Here is a 27,340-nt window from a genome sequence, read left to right as displayed (position 1 = left end):
CTGTACAGTAGAACCAGACGGAGCCGCAGCCTGAGCTGGGTGCCGTTTCGTCTTCCTTCCGTCCATCATAAAATCTCATCCTGCATCCTTCGGTTGATCACGTCGGCTCCTTCTCCCGAAGCCTCCATGGACAGCGCGATATCCTTGGCTTTGTCAAAAGTCAATGCCCGCTCTTCGATAAGCCTCGATCGTATTCGTTGATTCCGTAGTCCGAACACTAACTGGTTCCGCAAAGCCTTTTGTAGATACGTATCGAATTTGCAGTGTTTGGCCTCTCGTTGCAAAGCTGTTATGAACTCGGTTATCGTCTCTCCCTCTCGTTGATTCCGCGACCGGAACCTCCAGAGCTCCACCATTTCCAATGGCTCTGGGTCAAAGTAGCCGTCCAGCGCAGCCACAACTTCGTCGTACGATTTTGTTTCCGGCTCGATGGGAGACAGGTGATCACACAGCAGATTGTACGTCTCTGCCCCCATATAGTACAGTAGCATGTTCAGTTTACTCGCAGCAGGTACACCAAATATCAACATAGCACTCTCCAGACGTTTCACCCATCGAGACCACTTCGATTTATGTTTATCGTATGGTTCGAACGTGAACGTCGATGGCACAGCAGCAACAAATCCGGCGGCACTCCCCGCAGCAGCAGCAGCATTCCCCGCGAACGACATGATTCGGTCTCGCAGCAGCAGCAAGCAGCACAAATGTCAACACACGCAAAGGCAATCGGTGTGACACGAACGGTACACTGATGGCAGTAGTACCCTCTTTTTCTTCTCCTAACCTCCTTTCACCTTGTTCGTCCGGAACTGCGGCGGAATTCAGCACGGGATGTTCATCGTAGCGCTAGCGCTTCTCCTTTCGTGGATTTTTTTCCGTCCAAGCGTCGCCAACTGTCGTAATTTCGGAGTGGTAAGAAGGCAGCGTGTTTACTCTTTGACCGACAGTAACAGAATGACGTTTTTTTATTTGAATCAAAGTACACGCTAACCCTCAGCTACCCAGATTGATGTCAAAGCGACCCAGATTGAGCAAAACTGCAGTTACTCTAATCTGGGTAAAGGCACCTTTACTCAAATCTGGGTTACCGATGCTGGTGACAAAATCTGGGTAACCGGTACCCAGCTCCTCCGGGACCTTGATTTTGTTAATTTATTTCCAATTTAGATTTTTAATAGAAAGCTCCCAAGTCCCATGTGCTTTTCACTTACCTGATGCAGGAAAACAGTTCCCAGGAAGAATCTCACTGTTTTCCCGTCATTTATCCTCATATTTTTCGTGGAAACATCCATAATTGCCAGCGTTCACCTGACCGCTGCCATATTCTCAAGCCGGAAAATGACAAAGTGCCGATTACCCAGATCTTTACCCAGATCCAACCAATCTGGGTTTTCGGGTTACCCAATAGAGTTAAGAAACTATAGAGGACGAATGTCGCTGCTGTTCCCTTTGTTCTCGTTCGGAAACATGTCGGGTATCTATCTGTCAAACTGCATACTTTTTCGCTTTGACACTTATAGCCCGGCCTATCTCCGCCAGCAAGAGATGTTTCGGCAGCGACGCCAGCGACATTCGTCCTCTATAGTTTATTAACTCTATTGGTTACCCGGATTTTGACAACTGCTAACAACATGAAAATCCGGGTAGAATCGACCCAGGCGATGGGTAGTTTCAGGTTAGCGTGTACATGTATGTTCATATGGGTATGTATTATAAATATCCAGATCATAGACCGGCGGCACAACTGAATCACAACACCCTGATAAACTGATACGTTTGATCAAGGCGACAATGGATCGAGTGATGTGCGTAGTTCGAGTATCAGGGACACTCTCGAGTCCCTTCGAATCTCGCAGAGGGTTACAGCAAGGTGATGTCCTTTCGTGCTTGCGGTTCCACATAGCTTTAGAGGCTGTAATAAGGAGAGCGGGGATAAACACGAGTGGGACGATTTTCACGAAGTCCGTTCAGCTGCTTGGTTTCGCTGATGATATTGATATTATTGCTCGTAAATTTGAGACGATGGCGGAAACGTACATCCGACTAAAGAGTGAAGCCAGGCGAATCGGATTAGTCATTAATGTGTCGAAGACAAAGTACATGATGGCAAAGGGCTCCAGGGAGGAATCACCGCACCCGCCACCCCGAATTTATATCGACGGTGAATAAATCGAGACAGTTGAAGAATTCGTGTACTTGGGCTCACTGGTGACCGCCGACAACGACACCAGCAGAGAAATTTAGAGGCGTATTGTGGCAGGCTTACTTTGGACTCCACAGAACTCTACGATCGAATAAAGTTCGCCGTAACACGAAATTAACTATCTACAAAACGCTGATTAGACCGGTCGTCCTCTGTGGGCACGAAACATGGACCCTACGTACAGAGGACCAACGCGCCCTTAGAGTTTTCGAACGGAAGGTGTTGCGTACCATCTACGGCGGAGTGCAGATGGAAGACGGGACATGGAGATGGCGAATGAACCACGAGCTGCATCAGTTGCTGAGAGAACCAACCATCGTCCATACCGCGAAAATCGGGAGGCTACGGTGGACGGGTCACGTCATCAGGATGTCGGATAGCAACCCGACTAAAATGGTTCTCGAGAGTCATCCGACCGGTACAAGAAGACGTGGAGCGCAGCGAGCTAGGTGGGTCGACCAAGTGGAGGACGATCTGCGGACCCTACACAGAGTGCGGAACTGGAGACAAACAGCCATGGACCGAGTGGAATGGAGACGGCTACTATGTAAAGCAGAGGCCATCCCGGCTTTAGCCTGATCGATAAGGTACCTAAGTACATCTTCAGCGGAGCGGATTTTTAGAGTTGCTTTGAAGTACGTTTTTCTTCAAAAGTTTGAAAAGTTTACTTTCCCCATACAGAAATATTAAAATTTTCATATAAAAGATCAACCCTAATAAAAATGTATTATACACTGGCGATTGAGTGCATGATTGTATCATTCGGTGTATGATCAAGATGATAGCCCGAAAGGGTTGTTAAGCACGTTGTATCATATTTTTCTATTAGGGAAGTCGATTGCGGACAAGCTGCAATTAGTTGTGACTATTCCGGTTTGTGTGTTCGAAATTTTGCAAAAATCGACACCGCAAAAGTGATCATACCTAGTGGATAAAGAGAGATGCGAAGTAATGCGATAAGAAAAGAGAAGAGAGGTGTTTGATAGGTCAGAGGGCTGGAGGTTTTCATTCAGAGGGCGCGCGTTGTTTTCAAATCTTTCATCACTGAAGAGTGGCAGTTGAAGAATGACGAATTTCTTTCGTACCTATTCGACAAAAACCCAACTGATTTACATACGAATCTTTTTACAAAGAATAAACATTTAAAGACAAAATCAGCAACCTACCTTATACTCTTACTTTCTAATCACCCGTTGCTTTCGGATTACGAATCGCCTCAACGTGAGCACGATATAGATCGTACTTTGGTCCACACCCTGTACCAACAGTTTTTCCGCCAACGATTCGGAATCTTCGTCGTTCACTGTTCCGTTCATTCTGACGTACCGAACGTGCCAGAAGTGCTGCTCGAATAGTTTTTCAAAGTATGCCAACATGAACTCCAGCACTTCGTCGCTCACCAGTTCCAGGTTCTGTTCGTTTTCCTTCAGAGTAGTGGTTTTCTCCAACAAGTTCAAAAATCTCGTCAGCGTTTTACTGGAACTTCTGGTCGAAAGTAACGGAAGGAACTTCAGAACCATGATCAGCACGGATCGATTCAGTTGCTTCATGTTGTAGTTTTTCTGCTGGATCTTAGCGGAATACCAGAGGTTGCACAAGATTCCAAGGAATGCCTCAATGGTGTCGAAGTGGAAGCTCTCGATTGCCTCGATCTGTTCGCTAAGCCACGTCAGGAATCCCAAGGAATTGACCATTGCTTCGCATGATTTGGGGATCTTAGCGATGCTGTTCAAGGTGTTCAGAATGAGAATGTTCAGTTCTCGATTGGAGAGCGACGAATCGTAAAAGTCCATGATGGCACGAATGACGGGCGAAAGGCGAAGAACCATGAAATCGTCGTGGGTTTTGAGCCCGTTGTAGATGGTCTCCAGAATGAAGATCCGATGATCGTTGTGTTTGACGTCGGAGCTGTGGAACATGACGAGGAAGTGCGGAACGGCTTTGAAATCGAAGGTGTCTTTCAGTAAGAAGTACTGCGTCAGGGTAGCGTGTAGTTCGTTCAGGGCATCCGGGAGAATGTTGATCGTTTTTCCGATGAAAAGAGCCGGCAGGAAGGCCGGTCTGGACAGAGCTTTACTGGCAGTGCTGGGTGATTTGTTTGCTGCGTTGGTTGGCTTACGGCTGTTGAGAGTGGCCAGGCCGTTTTGTGTAGCGTTGAAGAGATGCAACCAAAACTTGGAATCGATGAATTTCCTGTTGAAAAAATGAATGAGTATTTATGATTAATATAATAACTTTTTGTTTCTTTTCGGGAAGTCACTGGACGGATGTCGAATAGCGATGAACCTAGGTTAACTAAGACATACGTAATTTTTCAGACATCCATGGAGACACTGTTGCGAACTGATCTGAAAGGTTACGACAGAAAGCATGGAAGTACTAGCTGAAAACCCTTTACATCTTGATTTTCCTATTTTATATGAAAGCATACGCAGAGGATGGTTATTGATTCATCATACTGTCAGACACATTCCCTATTCAAGTATCCGTTTCAATTGTACCAGCAAATATGTACATCTCTTCTAGTTAGTTCAGAGATGAGTTTGGCAGCTATTGCGTAGTTGACAAGCATACATAGTCGAGGCATGACACGTGAATTTCTCAATTAATTTTACTGAGAGTAGCAAACACCGAATCCACAAGATATCCTGGGTAGAAGTTCCTTACAAAAGTGAGGTTCATGGACTAAAGCCACATGGGATTTACATTATTATGCATAAGTCTGTGAATATTGCTCGATACTATTATTTTATGGTGAAGGTCGATCTGAGCTACTCTAACCATAAACCCTAGTCACTATTCAAATTTAGTAGCAGAGATAATCCAAAAAACGAGAACACTTAATCCAATACAATCCTTGTTAAGTCAAGATTTGAAGCACTTTTTTGGAACCCTTTTATAGTAAATATTTGAAGTTGTGGGAAAGAAAGGGTTAACGAAAGCAAATTGTAAATTTTATACAAATAGTCGGCTAGAAAGGTTCAAAATTTCTGTTAATTACCTCGACAGTTCCAGATGCCCCTTGATCCTTAGAATAACACTGGCCGCGGCCAGGCGCATTCCTTCGTCCTCACTGGCGAGGCACGCAAACGGCAGAGCCAGAGCGCCATTCTTGCCGGCTACGTCCAGCAGATCGGTACTCTCCGGTGCAAACAGGTATCCCAGCATGGGCAGCAGGAAGGCCGGATCGTAGATGGCGGCCAGTACTTCCCGCTTGCCAGCACAGTGGTGCAACACCGCTGGCGACGCTTTTCTTCTGCCTTCGACGAAACGTTCTATTTCGTTGGTAGGTTGGTATTGACCGACGGTTTTGCTGCCACCATTCGGTCTAGTCAGGTCGTCAAAGTTTGTTTCCGGGAGTTGGGCAACGGCATCGACCTTTCGCCATACGGGAAAGCTGTTGAGGGTGTTGTACAGCTTTTCTTTGTTAAACAGTCGAAATGCTTCAAAGTTGTTGATCCGGAACAGTGTCGGCTGGTCGGTCGCATCTTGTCCGATTGAAAAATGCTTGATCGCTGCTTCGCCCCATAGGTACGGACGGTACTCGTGCATGTGGACACCGGATCTTTCGTACCATTGGATAAGCGCAAGAAGGTAGCGATTACCTTCGGTTAGGGTCGCACCGTACGAACCAAGAAGTAGAGGAATATGTTTTTTATCCATAACTGAAGGATTCTTCTTCGCAAGAACCAGTAAGAGATGGACCAAGAAGGTCTTGATTTTGAACTGGAAAGGTGTCAGCAGGACTTCCAGGAATCGAGAATGGGATAATGCCAGTTCATAGAATGTGACCACATCCGCCGGTTTACTGTTATCTTTATAGAAAAGATCAACCAACAGAGCAGTGATTTTAAGCAGAACATGCAGTCGTTCGTCAAGGCGATTAGGTTGATCCGGTGATTTTTGTATATCTATGCCCACTTTCAGGGCAAATTTGCAGAAATTTGTCCAATTAGAAGTGGCCGTGATTTCTCCGTACTCTAGGTCATTTAAATGCGTGCAACTTTTACTCAATTGAATCCATGAAAACGTTTCCAAGACTAAACCATTAAGTTTATCGACTTCTTTCAGCAAATCCTCGACCTTCAAGAGAATGTTGTAAAATTGCAGCAAAACATTGAAGACATTGACGTGGACGATCTTGACTTGCCCGGCATCCTCCTTGGTAGCTTCAAACGCCTTGCGATAGATCTCCATCATTAGTCTCAGCTGGTACAACTCTAAGGAGTCAATCTTAAGTTTTTTCTTCGCAAAATCAACGCATTCGTTACTCGGCATACAGGTTCTTATAAGTTGCTGATTGGCAACGGAATTCTCCTTGTAGATAACAGCAGCCTTGCCCGGTTTTTCGATAGTTTTGCTGAGACCACTTTTGAACTCATTGTAGATCATGTTCAAAACTTTCTTACCCTCTTCCCCGAGGTTCCCTCCAAAGACCCCTTTTGCGAAGGCAACATTCGTCAACGGATACATCAGTTCCTTCTTGGAAACGTTTCCCGGTACCAGTTCCGGAAAGATTAGTCGGAGACGGGTATCCCTGCCGAGTAGGAAAGCCGCTAGTCGCACCATTGGCTTCCCAATCCGTTTGCTCTCGAAAAAGCATCGGAACAGATCCTCCTCCAGATGACCTACACTATGACCGAAGGTCTCCAAATAATGCTGCAGAGCAGCTTCCAACGTTTCCAAATTCAACTCATTCCCGTTCTCTCGAATGAAATCCACGTAGATCTTCGATATCCCGGACATCGTCTGCTGATCGAGAAAGTATTCCTGATTTCCAGCTAACTTGTCCAATCCAACTGTCAACAGCCGAAAGTGATAAGTTTTTTCATTTTTGTCGTTGATGAACTTCCGATGCGACAGCTGGGAATAATGCTTCAACAACGTAACACAATGCTTTTCATTCAACTCGAAAATCTCCAACAGTCTCTCTACTAGACCAGCATCCAGATCGAACGTGACTTTCGGTGTCGACGACAGGATGATTTCGTTGACGACTTTGTTCGAATAGAGCGCCGTGTAGTGGGAAAAGTTGGGTGCCTGGTGTAATCGTTTCATCAGATCGTAGATGAAGTTCGTCACAACTGTAGTAGTATCGCTTCTCTTGGCGGCTATCGTAAAGTGCTGGAAAAGAACTGGCCTGTGACAGAATATGTTTTCCAGGACACCACCCAGCTTTTGGTCCACGGGTGCGAGATCCGCTTCTGCCGTGAGCAGTTGGTCGAGGAAGCCGTTGAGGTAGAATGCGCACGCGGTTGCGTAGCTGGAATCGAATTGTCCGAGTTCGATCAATCGCGTTGCGTAGAAAACGGTTTCGTGGATCAGGTAAACCAGCTCACAGCGGTGCCGAGGGCCTGGAAGAAAATAAAAGAAAACGTTATTAACCAAGTGCATATATTTGTTGTTTTGAATTACTTCGAAAACCCTCGAAATCCTTCGATTATCCTCTCCAACATCTCTAGAGACTGCTCTGTGGGAGCCATTACACCTTGACCATCACGATCGTGTAGGCATCACCCCACGGGATGATTCTATAACATTCCCCAGAATTCCATTCCCCAGAATGTACCATTCCCCAGAAAACCATTTCCCAGAAACCCATTCCCCAGAATATACCATTCCCCAGAAAGAAAATAAAACTATTGTTTTATTTCTGAATGGTTTATAACAATCGCTAAGAATCAAATATTTATTCGTAAAAAATCACCGGAAGAAACATCCTGCCAAAAAATTCTTATTTGACATGAAAAACTTTGGAAATAAGCATGATTTGCCTTCACAATTTAGGCTATTGGTATAATTATTGGCATCGCAACTGCTTACTTTTTCAACATACATTTTCCCTTATTTTGTGCATAGGCTCTTCCTTCGAATTGCACTTTTCAGTAAATTATCGGCATCAAAACTTCTTACATTTTCTACGTAGTTTTTTCCTTCTTTTCTGCATAGGCTGTTCTTTCGAGTTAAGGTAATTATCGGCACAGGTGTTTAGAAATTTGAAAAAAATATTAAATAAATATATTAGGCTGTAATGCCCATAATTTCCTGAAAAGTGCAATTCGAAAGAACAGCCTATTCAACAAAGAATGGAGAATCTATGTTAAAAAAGTAAGCAGTTACAATGTCGATAATTTCCTGAAAAGTACAACTCGAAAGAACAGCCCAGGGTTGCAATAAAATGAAAGCATGCAACGAACGTGAGTTTTTGTTTTTGTCTTTTCACCGCACCGCTTCTGACGTTGAAGCCTCTTTCCTTCACAGAGGCGGGAGAGAAGAGAATAAAAATTCTCTCGTCGCTCACATCTTGGCGACGGCGAGATTCAATAACAACATTTTCGCTGTAATTGGCACTCAAAAGAGAAAATTCACCACGCTTGCTTATAGGCCAGTCGTATTCATGCGGCCGTTGTTGACATGAAGCATCCATCAGCGCAGAGCCAGTGATGGAAAACAGTGAGGAATGCAGCTGAGTAGACACAAACGCAAAGCTATCCTACTCGTGAACAACAGAAGCCAGAATATATTCGCACTTCCTTCACTCGCGAGCTAACGAAGCTGGTCGCACTCGTGATTGATTCGCGAAGCAGCTCTGAGCATTTTTCAATTTTGTGAAAAAACGAATTTACACTGCCGACAGATTAACTTTTCAGGAACAATAAAGCACAAAACACTACTATCTGATGGATAATTACTTGTTTTGCTATTAAAATCGCACTAAAATGCAATTCCCGCATCTCCACTTGATATTCGCGAATAAAAATTCATGAGTGTTTTTGTTTTTGTTTTGCTTTATACTCGTGAAGCAAGCGGGTGCGAATAAACTCACACACGGCTTACTCTCGGCACCGTGAGTAAACCGTTTGTTGCTTTTACACTCGCGAATTGATTCACGATGAGAGTATTTCCATCTCTGCGCAGAGCGTATGGACTTATCCATCGATGAACCGAATTCATCGCGGTCCGAGAATTTTGACACTAGAGCGGGGCCGTTCCAATCAGAATTCGACGATTCTGATTGGAACAGACCCCGCTCTAGTGTCAAAATTCTCGGACCGCGATGAATTTAGTTCATCGGTGGATAAGTCCATGTTGATGATGGTGGAATCATTACGTCCACAAAGTAGTTGAGTTTTTCTGTGTTCACTTTCAAGTATCTCACAGCGGAGCTGAAAATGAATGCCTAAAGCATTCAGTTCAGCAAAATGTCATTCAATTGAATGTGATTTTTTCAACCCTGGAACAGCCTATGCAAAAGAAGGGAAAATTGTTGATGAACATATAAGCAGTTGTAATGCCAACAATTCTTATAACGACTCAAACATTTTTTTAACGAAGAAGGAAACGTAACACTCTGATAATTTCCATCGTACATCTATTTAACGGTTTATTTGAGGGTTGACCAACTGCAAATCCACGGCGCTCGCATCGTTTTTGTTCGAGTTTAACACTACTGCCACCTAGTCGATGGTTGGCCAAATTCAGTCCTTTTAGAATTAAGCGAACCTGTTTCCGAGACTAAAATTTGAATCGAAAAAAGTCGAAGGGTTACGTCTGTTTGTCTGTGGTGACATTGTTTTCTTTTCGGCATTCGAAAACCCAACACGGTTCCTTTTTTCAACAAGTTGTTTTTAGAATTTAGGAAATTGGTACAATTATTGGAATTATAACTGCTTTTATTTTCAACCAGTGAATCAAAATTCAACCATCGCGCAACAACCTGTATTTGTTGCGACAAAACAACCCATGCGACATAAGTTTGTCCCAACTTGAAAATAATGGGATTAACATCGTACACCACGAATTTAGAGATTTTTAAGCCTTGCATTGCGATTTTCGAACGGTAACTTCGAGTCGGTAAACACTGCAAATCTGGTGAAGCTCTATCATCAAACAGTTTCGACTTTGGGTTAGTAATAATTGATTATTCACGAGTTGAAAAGTACGCAACAAATTCAGCTTCCGTTTTGTCTGCAACAAAAAATTTAGAGATCATGTCATTATCTGTCACCAGTAGGGATGAAGATTAATCGTCGCACCTTCTTTGTTGCTTGTTTTGTGCCGCTTTTGTCTGACAATTCTCTTCACTGTTTTCAACATAGATTTTTCCTTCTTTGCTGCACAGGCTGTTCTTTCGAATTGCACTTTTCAGGAAATTATCGGCATCACAACTGCTTACTTTTTCAACATAGATTTTCTCTTATTTTCTACATAGGCTGTTCTTTCGAGTTACAATGTCTAGGTAACTATCGGCACCACAAGCACAGGTGTTTAGAAATTTGAAAAAATATATAATAAATATAACAGCAGTTTAACACCGGTGGTTGTAATAATGCCCATAATTTCCTGAAAAGTGCAATTCGAAAGAACAGCCTATGTAGAAAAGAAGGGAAAATCTATGTTGAAAATGTAAGCAGTTATAATTTCAAAAATATTACTAATTGCCTTATTTTCTAAGAAAAATAGTCTTTAAAAAGAAGGAACATTGTTGGGTTTTTGAATGCCAAAAGGAAAACAATGATACTTTTTTCCTTCTTCATGAAAAATATTTAGAATTGTTGGCATTAAAACTGCTTATATGTTAACTTTTTCTAATCCATAGTATTGGAATAATGATAAAAGCCCTTCTCATACCGCATGCATGAAGGGCCTTTGAAGAGAATAATTAGGAACAGCCGTTGGGATGGATTCCTCCAACCATTTGCGTAGAAAAACGTGGTCAGTTGAGTCTTTCCGTGTAACTCGACAGAAAAATCTTTTTAATATAAACCGACCATAAACTCACAGACAAACAGACGTAACACTCTTAAAAACGGCTTGGCACATGCATTTAACGATCAATTCAAATTTCATTTGATTTGCGCGATCCTTCCATCAGAGGCGGTAGTGTTCAATCGCTTTGACGTTTGCCAGTGTACACTTTGCTGAATAATGCAAACAACAATTACAGGCTATTTGTGTAATAGTGTGCGTGTTAGTAAATGTCAAATCAAAATCCATCATGGCCGACAGTGTCTCGCGCGGTTATACCAACAGGTGGCAGTATGCTCATGAAAAAGACACCGGGCAAAAGTTTTTGATGAATTTCCTTTAAGAGTTACGTCTGTTTGTCTGTGATAAACTGGTCCATTAGGATCTTGTATACTGAACAACATCAGAAGAAAATGCGTTTTCTCTGTAAATTTTGCACATCACTTTTAAAACTTTATTCATCGTGAAACAAGTGCTGCACAATTTTCACAAATCTGTCAAAAACAAAACATTTTATAGCAACGCAACTGGAATGATGACAGTTTGTGAACTTTCAAGATATGTTTAAAGATCAACATGCAACTGTGTACAATGGTAATTAAACGTTTGAACCATTGTAGAATATTTTTAGGGATATGCCGTATAAGAAATAGATGTTTGCGCATAATAACACTATAATTTTAAAATCCTTGCCTATAACATATCACTATGATCAACATTGTACTGTTTGTGTATCAAATTAAACTTTTTAGCCGAGTATATTAAGCTTTTCTTGGGAATGGTACATTCTGGGGAATGGTGCATTCTGGGGAATGGATTTCTGGGGAATGGATTTCTGGGAAATGGTACATTCTGGGAAATGGTTTTCTGGGGAATGGAATTCTGGGGATTGGTATTCTGGGGAATGGTTTTCTGGGGAATGTTATAGAATCCCCGGGATCCGCATTGACACTCTGACAGAAACCTTCGAAGCGTCTTTGGAAACCGAGTAGGTTTCGCTCACGACAGAGCGCCTTCAACGACGAGGTACCGTTGGTTTGACTGCATCTAATCTGAACACTTTGTAACAGTACCATGAATTAATTGAGATAAAAGTTGTACAGACCACCAGAGATAAATTAATTTCACTATTGGATTACCCCTTGAAATCAATATTTGAATTTGAGTATCTGAGTAGCGTAGAACTCACTGAGTTCCCTTGCCACACACCACAGACCACAAACTAAATGAGTTCCTGAGAGATCTCTGGCGCCAAATTAGAAACCTTTAGCCAAGCGACCATGTGATGATCTACGGGCATCGACCTGTCCAAGTTCTATTCAAGTATCGTTGACCCGACCTGCCTTTGAATATCTTCGGGTGGGCAATGAATTGGAAGCTCGGATCAACTTTGGGGAAAGGGGATGCTTTCTCCCGACAATTAAGGATTTTGGTGTGCGTGAAGGCGAATTTTAGTTCTTCGCGAAATTAACTTCGTTAATTTCACGTAATATCCGGGGACGAATATTTTTAGAACTCGCGCTTTATCTGAGGACCTTGAGACTTTGCTCGATCACTTCGTTCAGGTCCGCGGAAGAGTCGAGAACGGTCCGAGCAGTAATTCGCGCCGTGGTGTGTTCAAGAAGGTGAACTTAGTTCAAGTGTGAAAGTGCTTCTACTTTACTAATTTAGATTATCCTGTTGATTTCCCTCCAAATAGTTAGTTTAGCTAGGCAAGTAAAGTGCATACTGCAATTTTGGCGGTTTTCTGGTGCGAGCGTAGACTTGCGGATAAAGCGGTAAAGGCATACGTGCATAGTAGTGTCACGTGCGGTGTTCAATACTCGGCATTGGTGTCTTTTTGTTAGATGTGTTGCAAGTTGCGGAAGCCCGGCACACCACCGCCCCCCGTTTTAAGAACGACCGTTTTCGTCCCGCCTTCCTGCTACGAAGACGTGTACCCGGCGGTACACGTGGCCGGAGAGGGCAGCGCACGTTATTCCCGCGCCCTAGGCAGGGCAGTAGCAACGGGTCCAGCTTTGAGCCGGCCATCATTCATTCCGAAAGTGTCCCGAGTGGAAACAAGCGTCCAAAAAGTTTTTTCGTTCGGATTCGATCCGGCGACGACCAGCGTGGCAAGCACGACCGAGTCCACTGCACCACCGGCGGTGACGATCGTCGGTGCGACGGCCGTACCCCGTCGAGAAGACCACAGATCCCCGTGGGAGGCGCCGTTTGAGAACGGCCACACCAGCGAAGTGAAGTAGGAGATTCCCACCAGGAGTCAACGGGAGAGCGCGTTTTGCCCGCGCGCAGAATTGCACCGTAGCCGCAAATGCCCCCACGTAGATAGACAGCGTCCAAACCGTAAGTAGCATGCATGCTTTCTTTTTCCCATGCGCATGGTGAGATCTTGCCCCTAGCCTTAGCCAATCGAGCTAGCGTGGCCGCTGCAAATTAGCCTCTACCGTTAGCCATACGCGTAAGCGCCCGGCAGTAGGCTGCAGCATAAAGTTTAAGTTGCCCCTTGGCAAATGAACACCGCACCGCACATTTTTTTTGAGTACCGCACAAATGAACTTTAGCTAGTGAGTGAGAGGGAAATGAAGTAGAATAGGCCTAGAATAAGTACACATGAATTCGATGTCGATAAAGCAGGAGTGTAAATATAGATAAGATGCTGAATTGGTTCCAATAAATGGGTTTTAGTTACACTGCAACATCAATGTATTTGAACACTCTAATGGGAGAAGTCTGAAGCGGTAGATTTAGAGGCATTTTCACATTTTCGGTCGTTTTGGTTCTTTTTAAGTAATTTTTCTGGGGAGGTTGGCCCTGTTAACCAACCAAGGATAATCTCCTTTCTTTTGTGGCTGGATTGAATATTTCGAAGTAAAGTCTTCCAGTGATGATAACCATCGCGAAACCCATTTTTGTCACCGGCTAATATCAACTTGTCGCACACTAATTTCTAGTTTTTTTCCACGACTTCCCAGTCGTAAGCACCTTGTTCCCCTTGATCAGCCAACTCGTTTCCCGCCCAATCATTTTTGAGAAAACTTTTACCCTCCCCTAAAAGGGTCTCACAGGTCGGGCAACCTTAAAAACGGTAAATGGTCTCCGTAAGAAGTGGCGCTTAAGCCATTTAACTATCATCCGGGAAACTCTTAAGGCTGTCGGGTTACAACTTTTTAATTTGGCCCCTGCTAATCTGCACATCGTTCAAACTAAAAATGGTTCAAACGTCATTCTGCTCATGGAACGGGGTGAAACAGAACGCAGAATCAAAACAAAACAGCAAAAAGGATTGTCATCAGTGTGTTTTACGATGCCCACAGGGTTACTAGAAGTTCAAATTAAAAGATGAACCCCGTTGGTTTGCATGAGGTATCGTTCAAACCAACAGGGGTAGACAGTAGGTAAATGTAATTTTGGTACCGACATTAGCCTGATCGATATCTAGCATAACCAGGCCTTCTAGCAGGATCTGAAACCGCTAGTTCGTGAAACGGCTTCCCCATTTCATGGACTAGGTATTGTAGGGCCCATATAGCCGAGGCGGTAAACGCACGGGTATTCAGCATGACCATGCTGAGGGTGACGGGTTCGATTCCCGGTCGGTCCAGGTTCTTTTCGTAAAAGGAAATTTCCTTGACTTCCTTGGGCATAGAGTATCTTCGTGCCTGCCACACGATATACACATGCAAAATGGTCATTGGCAGAGGAAGCTCTCAGTTAATAACTGTGGAAGTGCTCATTGAACACTAAGCTGAGAAGCAGGCTTTGTCCCAGTGAGGACGTTACGCCAAGAAGAGGAGGAGAGGAGTATTGTAAGCACGGTCGTCATGCGGTCCAGCATCTGCCTGAACTGCTCGATCGGCCACCGCGGAGGCGCATAATAGCTACAGAAGAAGACCCCGTTTACTTTGGCGACCAGGAAGCCCTCACAGGTACGGGTTATTTACCCGTCGTCCATATCTCCGCTATTTTTCTGGACCTATCCGCGACTCGGTATGGGTCCGCAATGGTGGCGACATCCGTCCTCCACTCAGAAACCGCCTGACAAAGCAGTTGCTGAGCCGCGTCACAGTGGTTCAGGTTCACCTTCGTTACCAGCACTTAGATTTGTTCGTTGCGGCTTTCTTGAAGACCGGGCACCTTGGACCACCAGCAGGATACCTGATGTTCACGGATTTCCCGGTACAGATCATACACATGAGTGGACTCGTGCAGCCTTGTACCTGTAAGTAGTTGTACAGTTTGCGCCTGTAAGGCCATTTACAGTCCCATGAATTGTGTCGTGGTTCCAGACATCTAAAGCAAACCTTCGGTGGCTCGTGGAACGTCAGGTGACATACACACCAGCCAACCTTTATCTTCCCTACTTTAACGGACTTTTTGACGTCCGCCACGGGTAGCTGAACCAAAGCTATCTGTGACCCTGTTGGGCCCTTTCCGTAGCCTAACGGCTGCGGCGGCCACCTGCACCTCACACTGTTGCCGCAGTGCCGTGACGAGCTCTTCCACTTCGGTGACCTCGTCTAGGTCTTTGACCTTCAGAGTCGCCTTTTTATGTGAGAGCCTTCACCTCTACTCCTTCACCAAGGACCTCTTCCGCCAACCTTTCGTAAGCGGCGCCCTTGCGCTCCTTATCGCGCTTCAGCTCCAGGATCATCGTCGGCACGTCGGCTCCCAGATCCACGAGCTTTTGGCGTCGCTTCGCATCGCCTTCAAGACGTCCGAGTACTTCGACTGTTCGGTCTTGATGACGAGCGCGTCGCCTTTTTCGCGCTTTACACCGACTCTTTTACGCCTTGGTTTGACGTCCCTAGCTTCCTCGATCTGCAACTTTATCTTATTTTTCTTCCGCTCGACTTTCGTTCAAAGGGGGGGGGGGTTCATCCCCTTGGTTCGCACTACTATGTAGTTGCTGAGGGCCTAACAACGGTCGCATCCCCCTGTTCCCTTAAATTCGGGACGGGCCAGCCTTTTCAGGCCCCCTCTTCCCAGCTTTCCGGGACGCCGATTTGCCGGCATTACTACATTACTACCGACCTTCGGGTTTAGTGTCCGCCTAGCCTTGCGGGCACCGCCAGATAGTTCCTCACCTGACGGCTGCCTCACCCGCTTCTGCGAGTGCTTATCAAAAGCAGTCGCATCCACCACATCTTTTGAGCTTCCTGCGAAGGCGCAGGCCTCCGTCTGTATAGACTTCGTAACATGCTTCGTAACCTTTACTTTCGCCGGTTCTGCCGGTTCTGCCGTTGCTGAAGTTCTCACGAGTCTCTTGTGATATTGCTTGGCATCGTCCGTCGACTCACGAAGGCGCAACAGGGTCGTTTTAAGGTCCTTGTTTATGTTGAATTTCGTGGACGCAAACTCGATGATTTTGCCAAGCTGCTACACTGCCACCTCTATTGCAAACAGCCCGTCTCGATTTTGAATGATGGCCCTCATCAACCACGATTCGGTTGGCCTCGCCGCTACCGACACCGCTAGATTTTGATTTTTATGATTGAAACTCATTTCGGATCCAACGAGTAGCAAGGGAGAAGAGGTCCACCTAGCCAGAGCCCTGCATTGACGCGGTAAGGGACGAAATACCGTGGGGATGCCCAGGTACACCACAGAAATTTGCAAATCAATAGTGTTTCTTCCAGTTCGCATCGTACTCTTGTGCTGTGCGGACGTAAGCTCTCTCTGCTGCAGGAAGTTTTACTACCTAAAGCAATTCAACACTACTTCTCAGTACTACCCACAATAGCACTTTTCAGCGCTAAATTTATACCTACTGATTCTTTTTCGATCCTTGCCTGGACCCGTGCCTTTGATTATTCGTTGGACCCGTTTACGGAAGTCAAATTCCGTGAAACGGTGGTAATCCTACTTGGACACCGATTAGGGAAAAAACCTCCTGGAAGGTCGCTTCAAATTAAATCATGGTTGCATCATCGAACAAAAGGAAGGGTGAATCCTTGAATTCACCGCTTCCTTCCAAAAAAGTCGGTTTCAAAACTGTCGCTAAACGCGGCAAAGTTAGAAGGAAAGGAGAACTTTCAGTTTCTCCGCTTCCTTCTACTAAAACAATTGTTTCGGATGAAAATTTCGTTGAAATGAGTAATCCTTATGAAACGCTGAACAATTTTTCGGAACAGCAAATTGAGGATGCCTCTAGCCCAGGTATTTCAATTTCTGCTAAAAAACAACGGGTGCCGCCAATCGTGGTCAGCGTCTGTGAATTTGCTGGTTTTAGGCAGGAGATCTTGAACTCCATAAGGGGAATCAAGGATTCCTTCCAAATTGCCAGGAAAGGAGACTGCCGCGTATTGCCGGAAACCCTGAAAGATCGGGATCTTCTTCTCAAGTACCTTACTGAGAAGAAGCATAAATTTTTCACATACGACGACAGGTTTGCACGCTTATTCAAAGTCGTATTAAAAGGTCTCTCTAGTGATGACAAATCACCTGATGAGATCAAAACTGAACTCAACTTATTACTTGGATTCACTCCAGTCCAAGTAATAAAAATGAAAAAGAGAACCCGCTCTGAGAATCCTCGGCAGGGTATCTCTCAAGAATTTTATTTAGTTCACTTCAACAAAAGTGATCTAAATAACTTGAAATATTTGGAAAAGGCGAAGAAAACGTTTCTTGTCCAAGTGACATGGGAACATTTTCGTAAGCCTGGGGGAAATTTCCAGAACCCAACTCAGTGCCGTCAGTGCCAAGGTTGGGGGCACGGAACGAAACATTGCCACATGGATGCTAAATGCATGATTTGTGGAGGTTCTTCTCACGCCAAGGACAACTGTCCGGTAAGGGAAGATACCAGGAAGTTTAAATGTACGAATTGCGGTGGCAACCATAAGTCAAACTTTTGGGATTGCCAAAAAAGTTGTCGAATCACGTGCACGGCAGATGAATGGGAACGCTAGTCGTACCCGAAACTCTGCAGGTAGAATTTCTAACAACAGAAATTCTTCCATCAACGATCGGTTGAATAATTTTCATACCGCTCGTACCTATTCGCCGGAGGTAGTTAACCACCAAACAAACCTTCGAGCGAATAATCTACCCTCCAGCAGTGGAGTGAGTAATATTTCTAATTTTATTCAAACGAATCGAGCTACCTATGCCCATGTGGCTGCGGGTAAGCAAAATTCAAATAAATTCCTATCACCAAACATCAAATTCGGAAAATGCACGTGATTCATGCATGTCTGCTTCCGATTTTGACTTTTTATCTGAACATTGATGCAATGTTCAAAACTCAAACTATGGCTGAAGCAGTCCAAGTTGGAGTTAAATTTACAAATAAAATAGTAATTGGATTACGTTTTGGTAATGGATCCAAATAAATTTTTGAACTTTTTAAATTGGAATGCTCGTTCTCTAAATGGTAAAGAGGATGAGCTATTCCATTTTTTAACAGTAAATAATGTGCATATTGCAGTTATTACTGAAACTTATCTAAAACCTGGGTCTTCAATCAAACGAAAACCAAACTATTTTATTTATAGAAATGATCGCCTAGATGGAGCATGTGGTGGAGTTGCTATCATCGTTGACAGGCGCATCAAGCACCAAATTTTTTCATCATTCGAAACCAAAGTTTTTGAAACTTTGGGTGTTTCTGTTGAAACAAACTTTGGTAAACATACTTTCATTGCGGCCTACTTGCCTTTTCAATGCACTGGCCAGCAAATAGATTTTCTTAAATCTGATTTGCGAAAATTAACTCGCAACAGGTCCAAATTTTTCATAATTGGCGATTTTAATGCGAAACACCGTTCGTGGAATAATCTTCAGCCCATTTTAAACGGCAGGATTTTATTTGATCAGTGCTCTACAAGATATTTTTCTATTCTATATCCCGATAGCCCCACTTGTTTTTCTTCTGCTAGAAATCCCTCAACAATAGGCCGTCCCTTATTTTGCAAAATTTAGAAATGTTATAAGTTCGTTAGTGGAAAATGATCGTTTTAGCTAAAAAATGATCGTGTCAAAATTTGAAGTCCGTATTTCAAGGCTAAGTGGTCCCTCAAGGGGCCTAAAGTTGTCAAAAATTGTATGGGACCAAAAAACATGAAATTTTTTTCGACAAAAAAATACGCTATTCTACTAAAACCGGTGATTTTAGGACCCTAGAGGGCCAAAAATGTGCTTAGATTTGTGATATCTCTACTCGTTTTTGAGTTATTGAACAAAATAGGGTAAGTTTCCTTCGGAATTTAAAAAAATGGTCAAAAATGCTGATTTTTCAGTAGTTTTTTGTCAATATCTTGGAAACGAGTAGAGATATCGCAAATCTAAGCACATTTTTGGCCCTTTAGGGTCCTAAAATCACCGGTTTTAATGGAATGACGTATTTGTTTTGTCAAAAAAAATTTCATGTTTTTTTGGTCCCATACAATTTTTGACAACTTTAGGCCCCTTGAGGGACCACTTAGCCTTGAGATACGGACTTCAAATTTTGACACGATCATTTTTTAGCTAAAACGATCATTTTCCACTAACGAACTTACAACATTTCTAAATTTTGCAAAATAAGGGACGGCCTACTCAACAATTGATTTGGTCTTAACTGACTCAAGTCAACATTGTAGCCAATTGATTACTCATGCTGACTTTGATTCTGATCATCTTCCTGTAACATTTCAAATTTCCCATGAAGCGATTTTTAATCCCATCAGCTCTACTTTCAATTATCACAGAGCTGACTGAGATACATATAAAACATACATCGATAGCCATTTAGATGTTGATGTTTCATTGGAAACACATTTTGATATTGACAATGCCCTTGAAACTTTGACTAGTACTATAGTCGAAGCTAGAAGCGCATCAATACCAAAGTGTGAAGTCAAATTCGACTCAGTTATTATTGACGACGATCTGAAACTTCTGATCCGTCTTAAAACGTGAGAAGGAGACAATTCCAACGAACTCGAGATCCTGCTTTGAAAGTAATCTGGCAGGATCTTCAGAAGGAAATAAAAAAACGTTTCACAGAATTGAGAAACAAAAATTTTGCAAATAAAATTTCTCAATTAAACCCCGGCACTAAGCCGTTTTGGAAATTGACAAAAATTTTGAAAAAACCTCAGAAGCCTATTCCTGCGCTGAAAAAGGATAACAAAATATTATTAACTAATTCTGAAAAAGCACAAAAACTTGCCAAACAGTTTGAAAGTGCGCATAATTTCAGTATAGATCTCACTAGTCCAATAGAACATCAGGTTGCCCGCGAATTCGAAAACATTCTCAATCATGAGAACATTTTCGACAATTCATTGGGCACTGATTTGGACGAAGTCAGATCTATTACACTAGTTTACAGCATTTTTGAACTCGGTAAGCTGATGATCATTTTTGGTGTAGAACCATGCCCTGAGTTCGAAAACGCAAAGGAAAAAAATTACAGTAGAGCGGAAATTTTTTCGACTTTCCATACAAGGTTGATGATTTGAAAACGATTTTTGTTCTATTTTTAAGCAAAGTCGCTCACTTCAAACATCTCATTCTCCGTAATCAATGCTCCGATTGAGCTGAAATTTTTACTGTAACTCGCCTACATATGATATGTCAAATAAACGTCGAGATAGAATTTTTAAGTTGGTTTTTTCTTATTGAAAAAAATACATTTCTTCAAAAATTTTTGGGAATTTTGCTAAAATTTAAGAAGATCGTCCCTAAAACTCGCCAATATCTTAAATTTTATCAATCTGACGCAAAACCTTTATTCAGATGATCGAATGGTATTGTATTCAGCTTTTAATTTATGGAAAAAGATTTAAAATTGGTTGAACAAAACGCTATATATTTGAATTTTAGTAAATTTCATATTTTGAAAAGTTACAAAACTCGATATTGAGCTAAAACTAAAAAACTGTTCTACTTTAATTTTTTTGAAGGTCGGTTTCGAAATCAGCACTAAATTGTGCTTAAAAAATTTTGGTCGTTGACAGAAGTTCACGATTTTCGTTTTATTTTGTAAACTTGTGTTATAAAGAAGTTTAAGAATATGAAAGCTCCGGGTGATGACGGAATTTTCTATATTCTCATCAAAAAACTTCCAGAAAGTTACTTATCATTTTTGGTTAATATATTTAACAAATGTTTTCAGTTAGCATATTTTCCTGAAAAATGGAAAAATGTTAAAGTTGTTCCAATTTTGAAGCCTGATAAAAATCTTGCCGAAGCTTCTAGTTATCGTCCAATAAGCTTACTGTCATCTATCAGTAAACTTTTTGAAAAACTTATTTTAAATAGAATGATGATTCATATTGATGAAAATTCTATTTTTGCCAATGAGCAGTTCGGATTCCGCCATGGACATTCGACTACTCATCAACTTTTACGGGTAACGTATTTCATTCGTTCCAATAAATCTGAAGGTTACTCTACTGGCGTTGCACTTCTTGACATAGAAAAAGCATTCGATAGTGTTTGGCACGAAGGCTTGATCGTAAAATTGAAACATTTTAATTTTCCACTATATATTATTAAAATTATTCAAAACTATTTATCGGATCGAACACTTCAGGTAAATTATCAAAATTCCAAGTCAGATAGATTACCTGTAAGAGCTGGTGTTCCACAAGGCAGCATACTGGGACCAATCTTATACAATATTTTTACCTCCGACTTACCTGATTTGCCACAGGGATGTCAAAAATCGCTGACACAGCAATCTCAGACAAGGGGCGAAGTTTGCGTGTCATTTGTAGTAGATTGCAAAAAAAGTTTCGATATTTTTTCTTCTTATTTGCAAAAATGGAAGATTTCTGAAAATGCTTCCAAAACTCAACTTATCATATTCCCACATAAGCCAAGAGCTCTTTATTTGAAACCCTCAAGTAGACATGTTGTCACTATGAGGGGAACTCCAATAAATTGGTCGGAAGAAGTTGAGTATCTAGGGCTCTTACTAGATAAAAACTTAACTTTTAAAAACCACATAGAAAGTATTCAAACTAAGTGCAATAAATACATTAAGTGTTTATACCCACTTATTAATAGAAAATCAAAACTTTGTCGCAAAAACAAATTTTTGATTTATAAACAAATTTTCAGACCGGCCATGTTGTACGGTGTCCCAATATGGTCGAGCTGTTGCAATACCAGAAAGAAGCAACTTCAGAGGATTCAAAATAAAATTTTGAAAATGATTCTGAAGTTGCCTCCCTGGTATAGCACTAATGAGTTGCATCAAATTTCTAATATTGAAACATTGGAGCAGATGTCAACTAAAATCATTGCCAACTTTCGTCGAAAATCGTTGCAGTCTTCTATTGCTACGATTAGCTCTTTGTATAATTAGTTTAAGTTGGGTTAGGGTTAGGATAAGTTGAAAAAAATGTATTTCTGACACGCAGGTGAAAAATAAAGCCTGCAAAAAATCTTAACTGCTACAGCAAATGAAATGTAATATGTTATTAATTAGTATTGATAATAGCTTAAATTTATTTCATCAAATTAGAATGATAGTGTGTTATAATACACAGAACACCTAGATTAAGTTGAAGAATGTAAAAATTGATTGAGATACTAATAAAGAATTACAAAAAAAAAAAAAAAATAGTGTTTCTTTGTGGGCTAGTATGCGTCTGCTAAGTCAATAATTTAAAATAAACATTCAACACATTCGTAGATTTATGTTGATTATCTAAGGGCTGATTTCTTCACCTCGGCTTAACTCGTAAACCAGGCTTACCCATATAGTTAAACCTGGCTTAACGCCTAAGCCAGGGTGAAGAAATCGGCCCTAACATAACTACCTATTAGTCTCTTTAACAACGGTTGTCATACTAACAATCCCCTTCTCTCCTCGATTACCGTAAGGACGTGGCCAGCGCCGTTATTGACATTACTTGTGAGTTCTCGGACTGTACACATTGAGAATAGTAAGCTACCTAGTCCCAAGCACTTATTCACTGGTTCCTTGTGCATTTCGATTGCTCTGATCAATCACGGAGTAGCAACTACGAATTGTGCGGTCATCTTTGCTCATGCTCATTATCTAACATAATTATCTATTAACATGATCGAAACATAAGTAATGCGCTCGGAAGCAGTAGCTATCTATATTGTCCAGTAATACACGCTTAAAATTTTAATATCACTTGTACTTTCACAAAAATGTTAAAAGCTTGCTTAAACAATTATGATTCAGTCGTTTACTCACCTTCTGGTAAAACTTCCTCCAAGTTTTTCTTTTTCAGCAACAGCAAATGGCTCAATCGACCGAGCGCACTCGTCTCTCCGAACGTGTCCAACGATTTCAGCTTGCCCTCCACAATCCACTTCCGGAAATACTTCTTCAGTTGGCCATCGACAGCTTTGGCACAATTTTCCACAATCTCCGGATGCGGTAGGAAGTGGAAGTAACGCAACGCCACAGCCTGCAGATAAGGGTGGAACTGTGGCGGCGGAGGTTTCTTTGCTCCTGGATGGAACATGTAAATCAGCAGGTTATCCGCCACCGGAAGTTCGACCGTTTCTTCCTGGGCCAGCTGTCCGGCGGAGGCTTCCACCTCGACCCGTGCGAAAATGTCCTGCAGATCCGATTGGCGAACCTTTTCGAATGCTTCGTCGATGAGGGAGTGATTCTTCTCGGTCGGGCGGGATTGTCGTTCGGCTGCCTGGCGGCAGGAAAAGGCCAGGAAGGATACTAGTTCGGGGACGAGGCCGGGGTCTACGTAAAGTAGCGATTGGAACCATATCTCGATTTCGGTTGGGTTGTTCCCGAATAGGGTGGTGTTCCGGAAAAGCGCCAGCAGCTGGGTTGTGGCCTGTCGTTGCATTTCCGGGCTTCCGTTGAGGTAGACCTTGGTGAGCAGCTTTAGTACGGATGGGAACAGTTCCGAATTGAAGGCGATCGATTGCGGTTCCAGGGCGATGATGACCTGGATTGCCTTGAACTCGTACGAAAGATATTCGTGTTCAATGCCACGATGGCGATAGACCGGATCCAGAATGTTTCTGTAGGTGGTTATGAACGAAGACGACTCAATGTACGAAGGGAAGGTTCTTATGCAGGCCAGCAGAATATCCATGGCGTACTCCATCGCTATGTAGGGCTTGGGAACGGACTTATCCAAACGATGATGCATCATTGCAGCCATTATGGCATCGATTGTGGGGAACAGCGCCAAGATTTGGTTAATGACATCAAACTTAACTTTTTTGAGGTCAAACTGATCCAGATTTTTCAGCTTGGGAATCTCCTGCAGATATTTCTCGCACTGGCTCAACATTACCGACAGGAATTCTAGACAGAATCCTGTATAAAATTTCTTGTTAATCGATGTAGCTACGAACTCTAACACGGTTCTTGGCAAGGTCGATTTAGTAACAAAATTGGATACCTGCTTAGCGTTGGCGGATGTGAAATGCTTGGTGATCTCCTGTGGATCCAGTTGTCGGAGAATCTCCAAAAGAAATTCGCGAAATTCAGGCCTTTTGGATTTGAGCAGCGAACCGAAATTTTCCACAACCGCCGGAAGCACTTCTGGGCACGCTTCGAACATTTTCAACACCAGTTTCTGCTGATGCTTGTGTAATTGGGAATTTTTGAGCGCCAGCAGGATGTGTTTGTGACGAGAATTGGCCCTTCCTAGGTCAACCATCTTTGGCACCAGATGATACTTTTTGGAAGTAAGCAACGGAAGAATCACTTTCTCCGCTGCATTCAGCACGGTATTCTTCATTTGGACATCAACTTCCTGTTTGGTCGGTCCAACCCATTCGTACACGTTGACCAAAGCCTTCAAAATGTCCGTGCTGAATGTCGTACGATAGATGTACTTGTCGATCTCACGTGAATTCAGAATATACTGCTCAAATGTCTTCATCACCAAAACAACGTTCTCCGCTCGATCGTATACCAAATTGATCACTAGAGGATTTAGTAGTTGATAGCGACTCAACCACATCCGCACCAATTCCGTACTGGTGTCTATTAAAAACGCTAAACTGAAATCTACGAAAACTCCACGCAAGGACTCCCGGCTGTCCGAGGAGGGCGAAGTTTCCCGGTACTTGGCCACCTCCATCTCCGGTAAGCAAACATCCAGTAGCTGCAGGATATCCTTCCCATGACTTGGATCCACCAATAAGATCGCCTTCAGTATGCGTAACCCCGCCATTATCAGCTGTTCGTCCTGTTGGCCCTTCAGCAAGGACATCACCACCGGTTTGTAGTCGGTGAACACCTTACGGGCGCATTTCGATGCATAATCAGCATGCACCTCGTCGTAGTTGACGCTCTCGAGCAGAATGTAGTGAATCAACTCCAGAAGCTTCCCTATATCGGCCAGTTTGTCCTTATCCATCGAGTCCAGGATTTTGAGCAGCGGCTTGAATGTTCCTCCCGCTCGAATGAAATCCACCGCCAGCGACGGGTTCTCCTGGATGGCATGTGTGAAGTGACGAATTGCTGTAAAAAAGAATAGCAAAAAATGATCATATTCGGTCCTGATTTGATTTCAATATGACCTGTGAAATAGGCACTTACCATCAACAGCCACCGATCCCTTCGTTAACTGCTGCCGGAAGTTTTCCGCGGCTTTCGCCGGCACTCCGCCAAAATGATTCACAGCTGGTCCATCATCCGCCTCCTTCGTAACATCACGCTTCTTATCAATCGCCTTCTTCCCGCCGCCCACTTTCTGTTTTTCATCCTTTCCGTTTTGCTTCGGCAATGTCTTCTTCACCATGGGCTTCTTCGGCTTCTTTTCCCCATCATGATGGTGCTCCGCCGCCACACCGTTCTGAGCACTTTCGGTTTTCACTTTTTTCGCTCCGAACGGACATTCCCCGCCGGACATCGATTTCCGCTTCATGGCCGTGGTGGTCATGCTACAGTTGAACGCACTTTAACCTGAATTTTACACTGTTTTACATCAAATTTTGCAATAATTTCGGGACCGAATTTCAAACTACGCGCAAACACGAGAAAACCATGCGGTCGACTTTGGATGGAACTGTCAATGACCGTGGAATGGAGGAGAGCGAAGGAAAACAGAGCAGCCCGAAGTCACGCACACTAGTTTGGTTTGTTGGTAAACAGCGATCCGCTTTTTATTTATACATGGCATAAAATCAACGAAAGGGAGCGCCGAAGCAGCGCTCCGCGTGGAGAATGCGAGAAACACGGAAACTGGTGTGTATCCATGCTTAACTGGATTGCGCACCTGCTAATAAACTAATGCACGGTAACAACACAGACAAACAGACGTAACACTCTTCAAAACGGCTTGGCACATGCATTTAACGATCAATTCAAATTTCATTTGATTTGCGCGATCGTTCCACCAGATGCGCTAGTGTTCGATCGCTTTGACATTTCCTAGTGTACACGTTGCTGAATGATGCAAACGAAATTTACAGTCAATTTGTGTAGTAGTGTGCGTGTCAGCAAAACGTCAAATCGAAATCCATCATGGCCGACAGAGTCGCGCGCGGTTCTGCCAACAGGTGGCAGTGTGCTCATGAAAATGACACCAGACAAAAGTTTTTGATGAATTTCCTCTAAGAGTTACGTCTGTTTGTCTGTGGTAACAATGTGCCACTCATCTTTTAAAAGAGGTAGGTACATACGTTAACAGATTTCACTCATTTTCAAGCAAAAGTGGAACAATTTTAACACTGAGAAACAGACGTCACACTCTCAGCGTCTCCCATCGATCACCTTTTTAAGGGAAGATTCAAATATTACGTCCATCGTTTTTCGGGATTTCTAGACCCCCCCTCCCCCCTCTGTCACGCACTTTTCCTATACCCAATACACGTACTGTCACACTTTTCTAGACCCCCCCCCTCCCCCAAATGTTGGACGTAATTTTTGAACGTTCCCTAACGGTTGGTTCAAATATTCAGTAGTAGGTCGATTGGCCACTCGCGGCGCTGGTATCGTTTTTGCTGCAGTTTGACGTTTGCTCACTACCGCCATAGATTAAACCGCCATCTAGTGGTGGCCCGGCCAAGCACAGTACGTTTAGCATTGGGCGATTACGTTTGCGTGAAGATGTTTTTAATGAAATTTGTTCTAAGTGTTACGTCTGTTTCTCTGTGATTTTAAATTGTGTAGAAAGTTTAAATTTTTATATATAAGGCCGATACAAATATATTTGTCATCAAACGGGTGAAGTGTAGAATTAGCATAAGTTAAAATACACATAAATACAAACAAAAAAAAAAAAATCAAACGGGTAAGAGCGGGATGCAGCAACTTCGAGTAAGTTCAACCTACGTCGTTGAACAGGACTATAATTTTTATTTTATCTCTGAGACCTCTCTGATCGCCAAGGGGAATGACATATCCGTTTCCAATCGGAAAATCCGCATTTATCCGTTTCTAACCGTCACTAACCGCTGCTAACTGAGCAGTACCCAAGAAACAACCAC

At 43.0% G+C, this 27,340-nt stretch overlaps 1 protein-coding gene across 1 annotated transcript; it reads right to left on the bottom strand.

Moving 5' to 3' along the window:
- Nucleotides 1-3,311: 3,311 nt before the first annotated feature.
- LOC109422362 (uncharacterized) lies at nt 3,312-25,923 on the bottom strand. The gene is made up of 4 exons (XM_029860998.2): nt 25,449-25,923; nt 23,118-25,370; nt 5,205-7,557; nt 3,312-4,396 (listed from the first exon to the last, which is right to left on the bottom strand). The coding sequence occupies exons 1-4, from the start codon at nt 25,789-25,791 to the stop codon at nt 3,379-3,381; spliced, it is 5,967 nt and encodes a 1,988-aa protein (XP_029716858.2). The 5' UTR covers nt 25,792-25,923; the 3' UTR covers nt 3,312-3,378.
- Between the last annotated feature and the right edge of the window lie 1,417 nt (nt 25,924-27,340).

The sequence above is a fragment of the Aedes albopictus genome, chromosome 3 (assembly GCF_035046485.1).
Source record: "Aedes albopictus strain Foshan chromosome 3, AalbF5, whole genome shotgun sequence".
Taxonomy (NCBI): domain Eukaryota; kingdom Metazoa; phylum Arthropoda; class Insecta; order Diptera; family Culicidae; genus Aedes; species Aedes albopictus.
The sequence above is the reverse complement of the archived record's forward strand: the minus strand, read 5'-3'. Positions and strand labels throughout refer to the sequence as shown.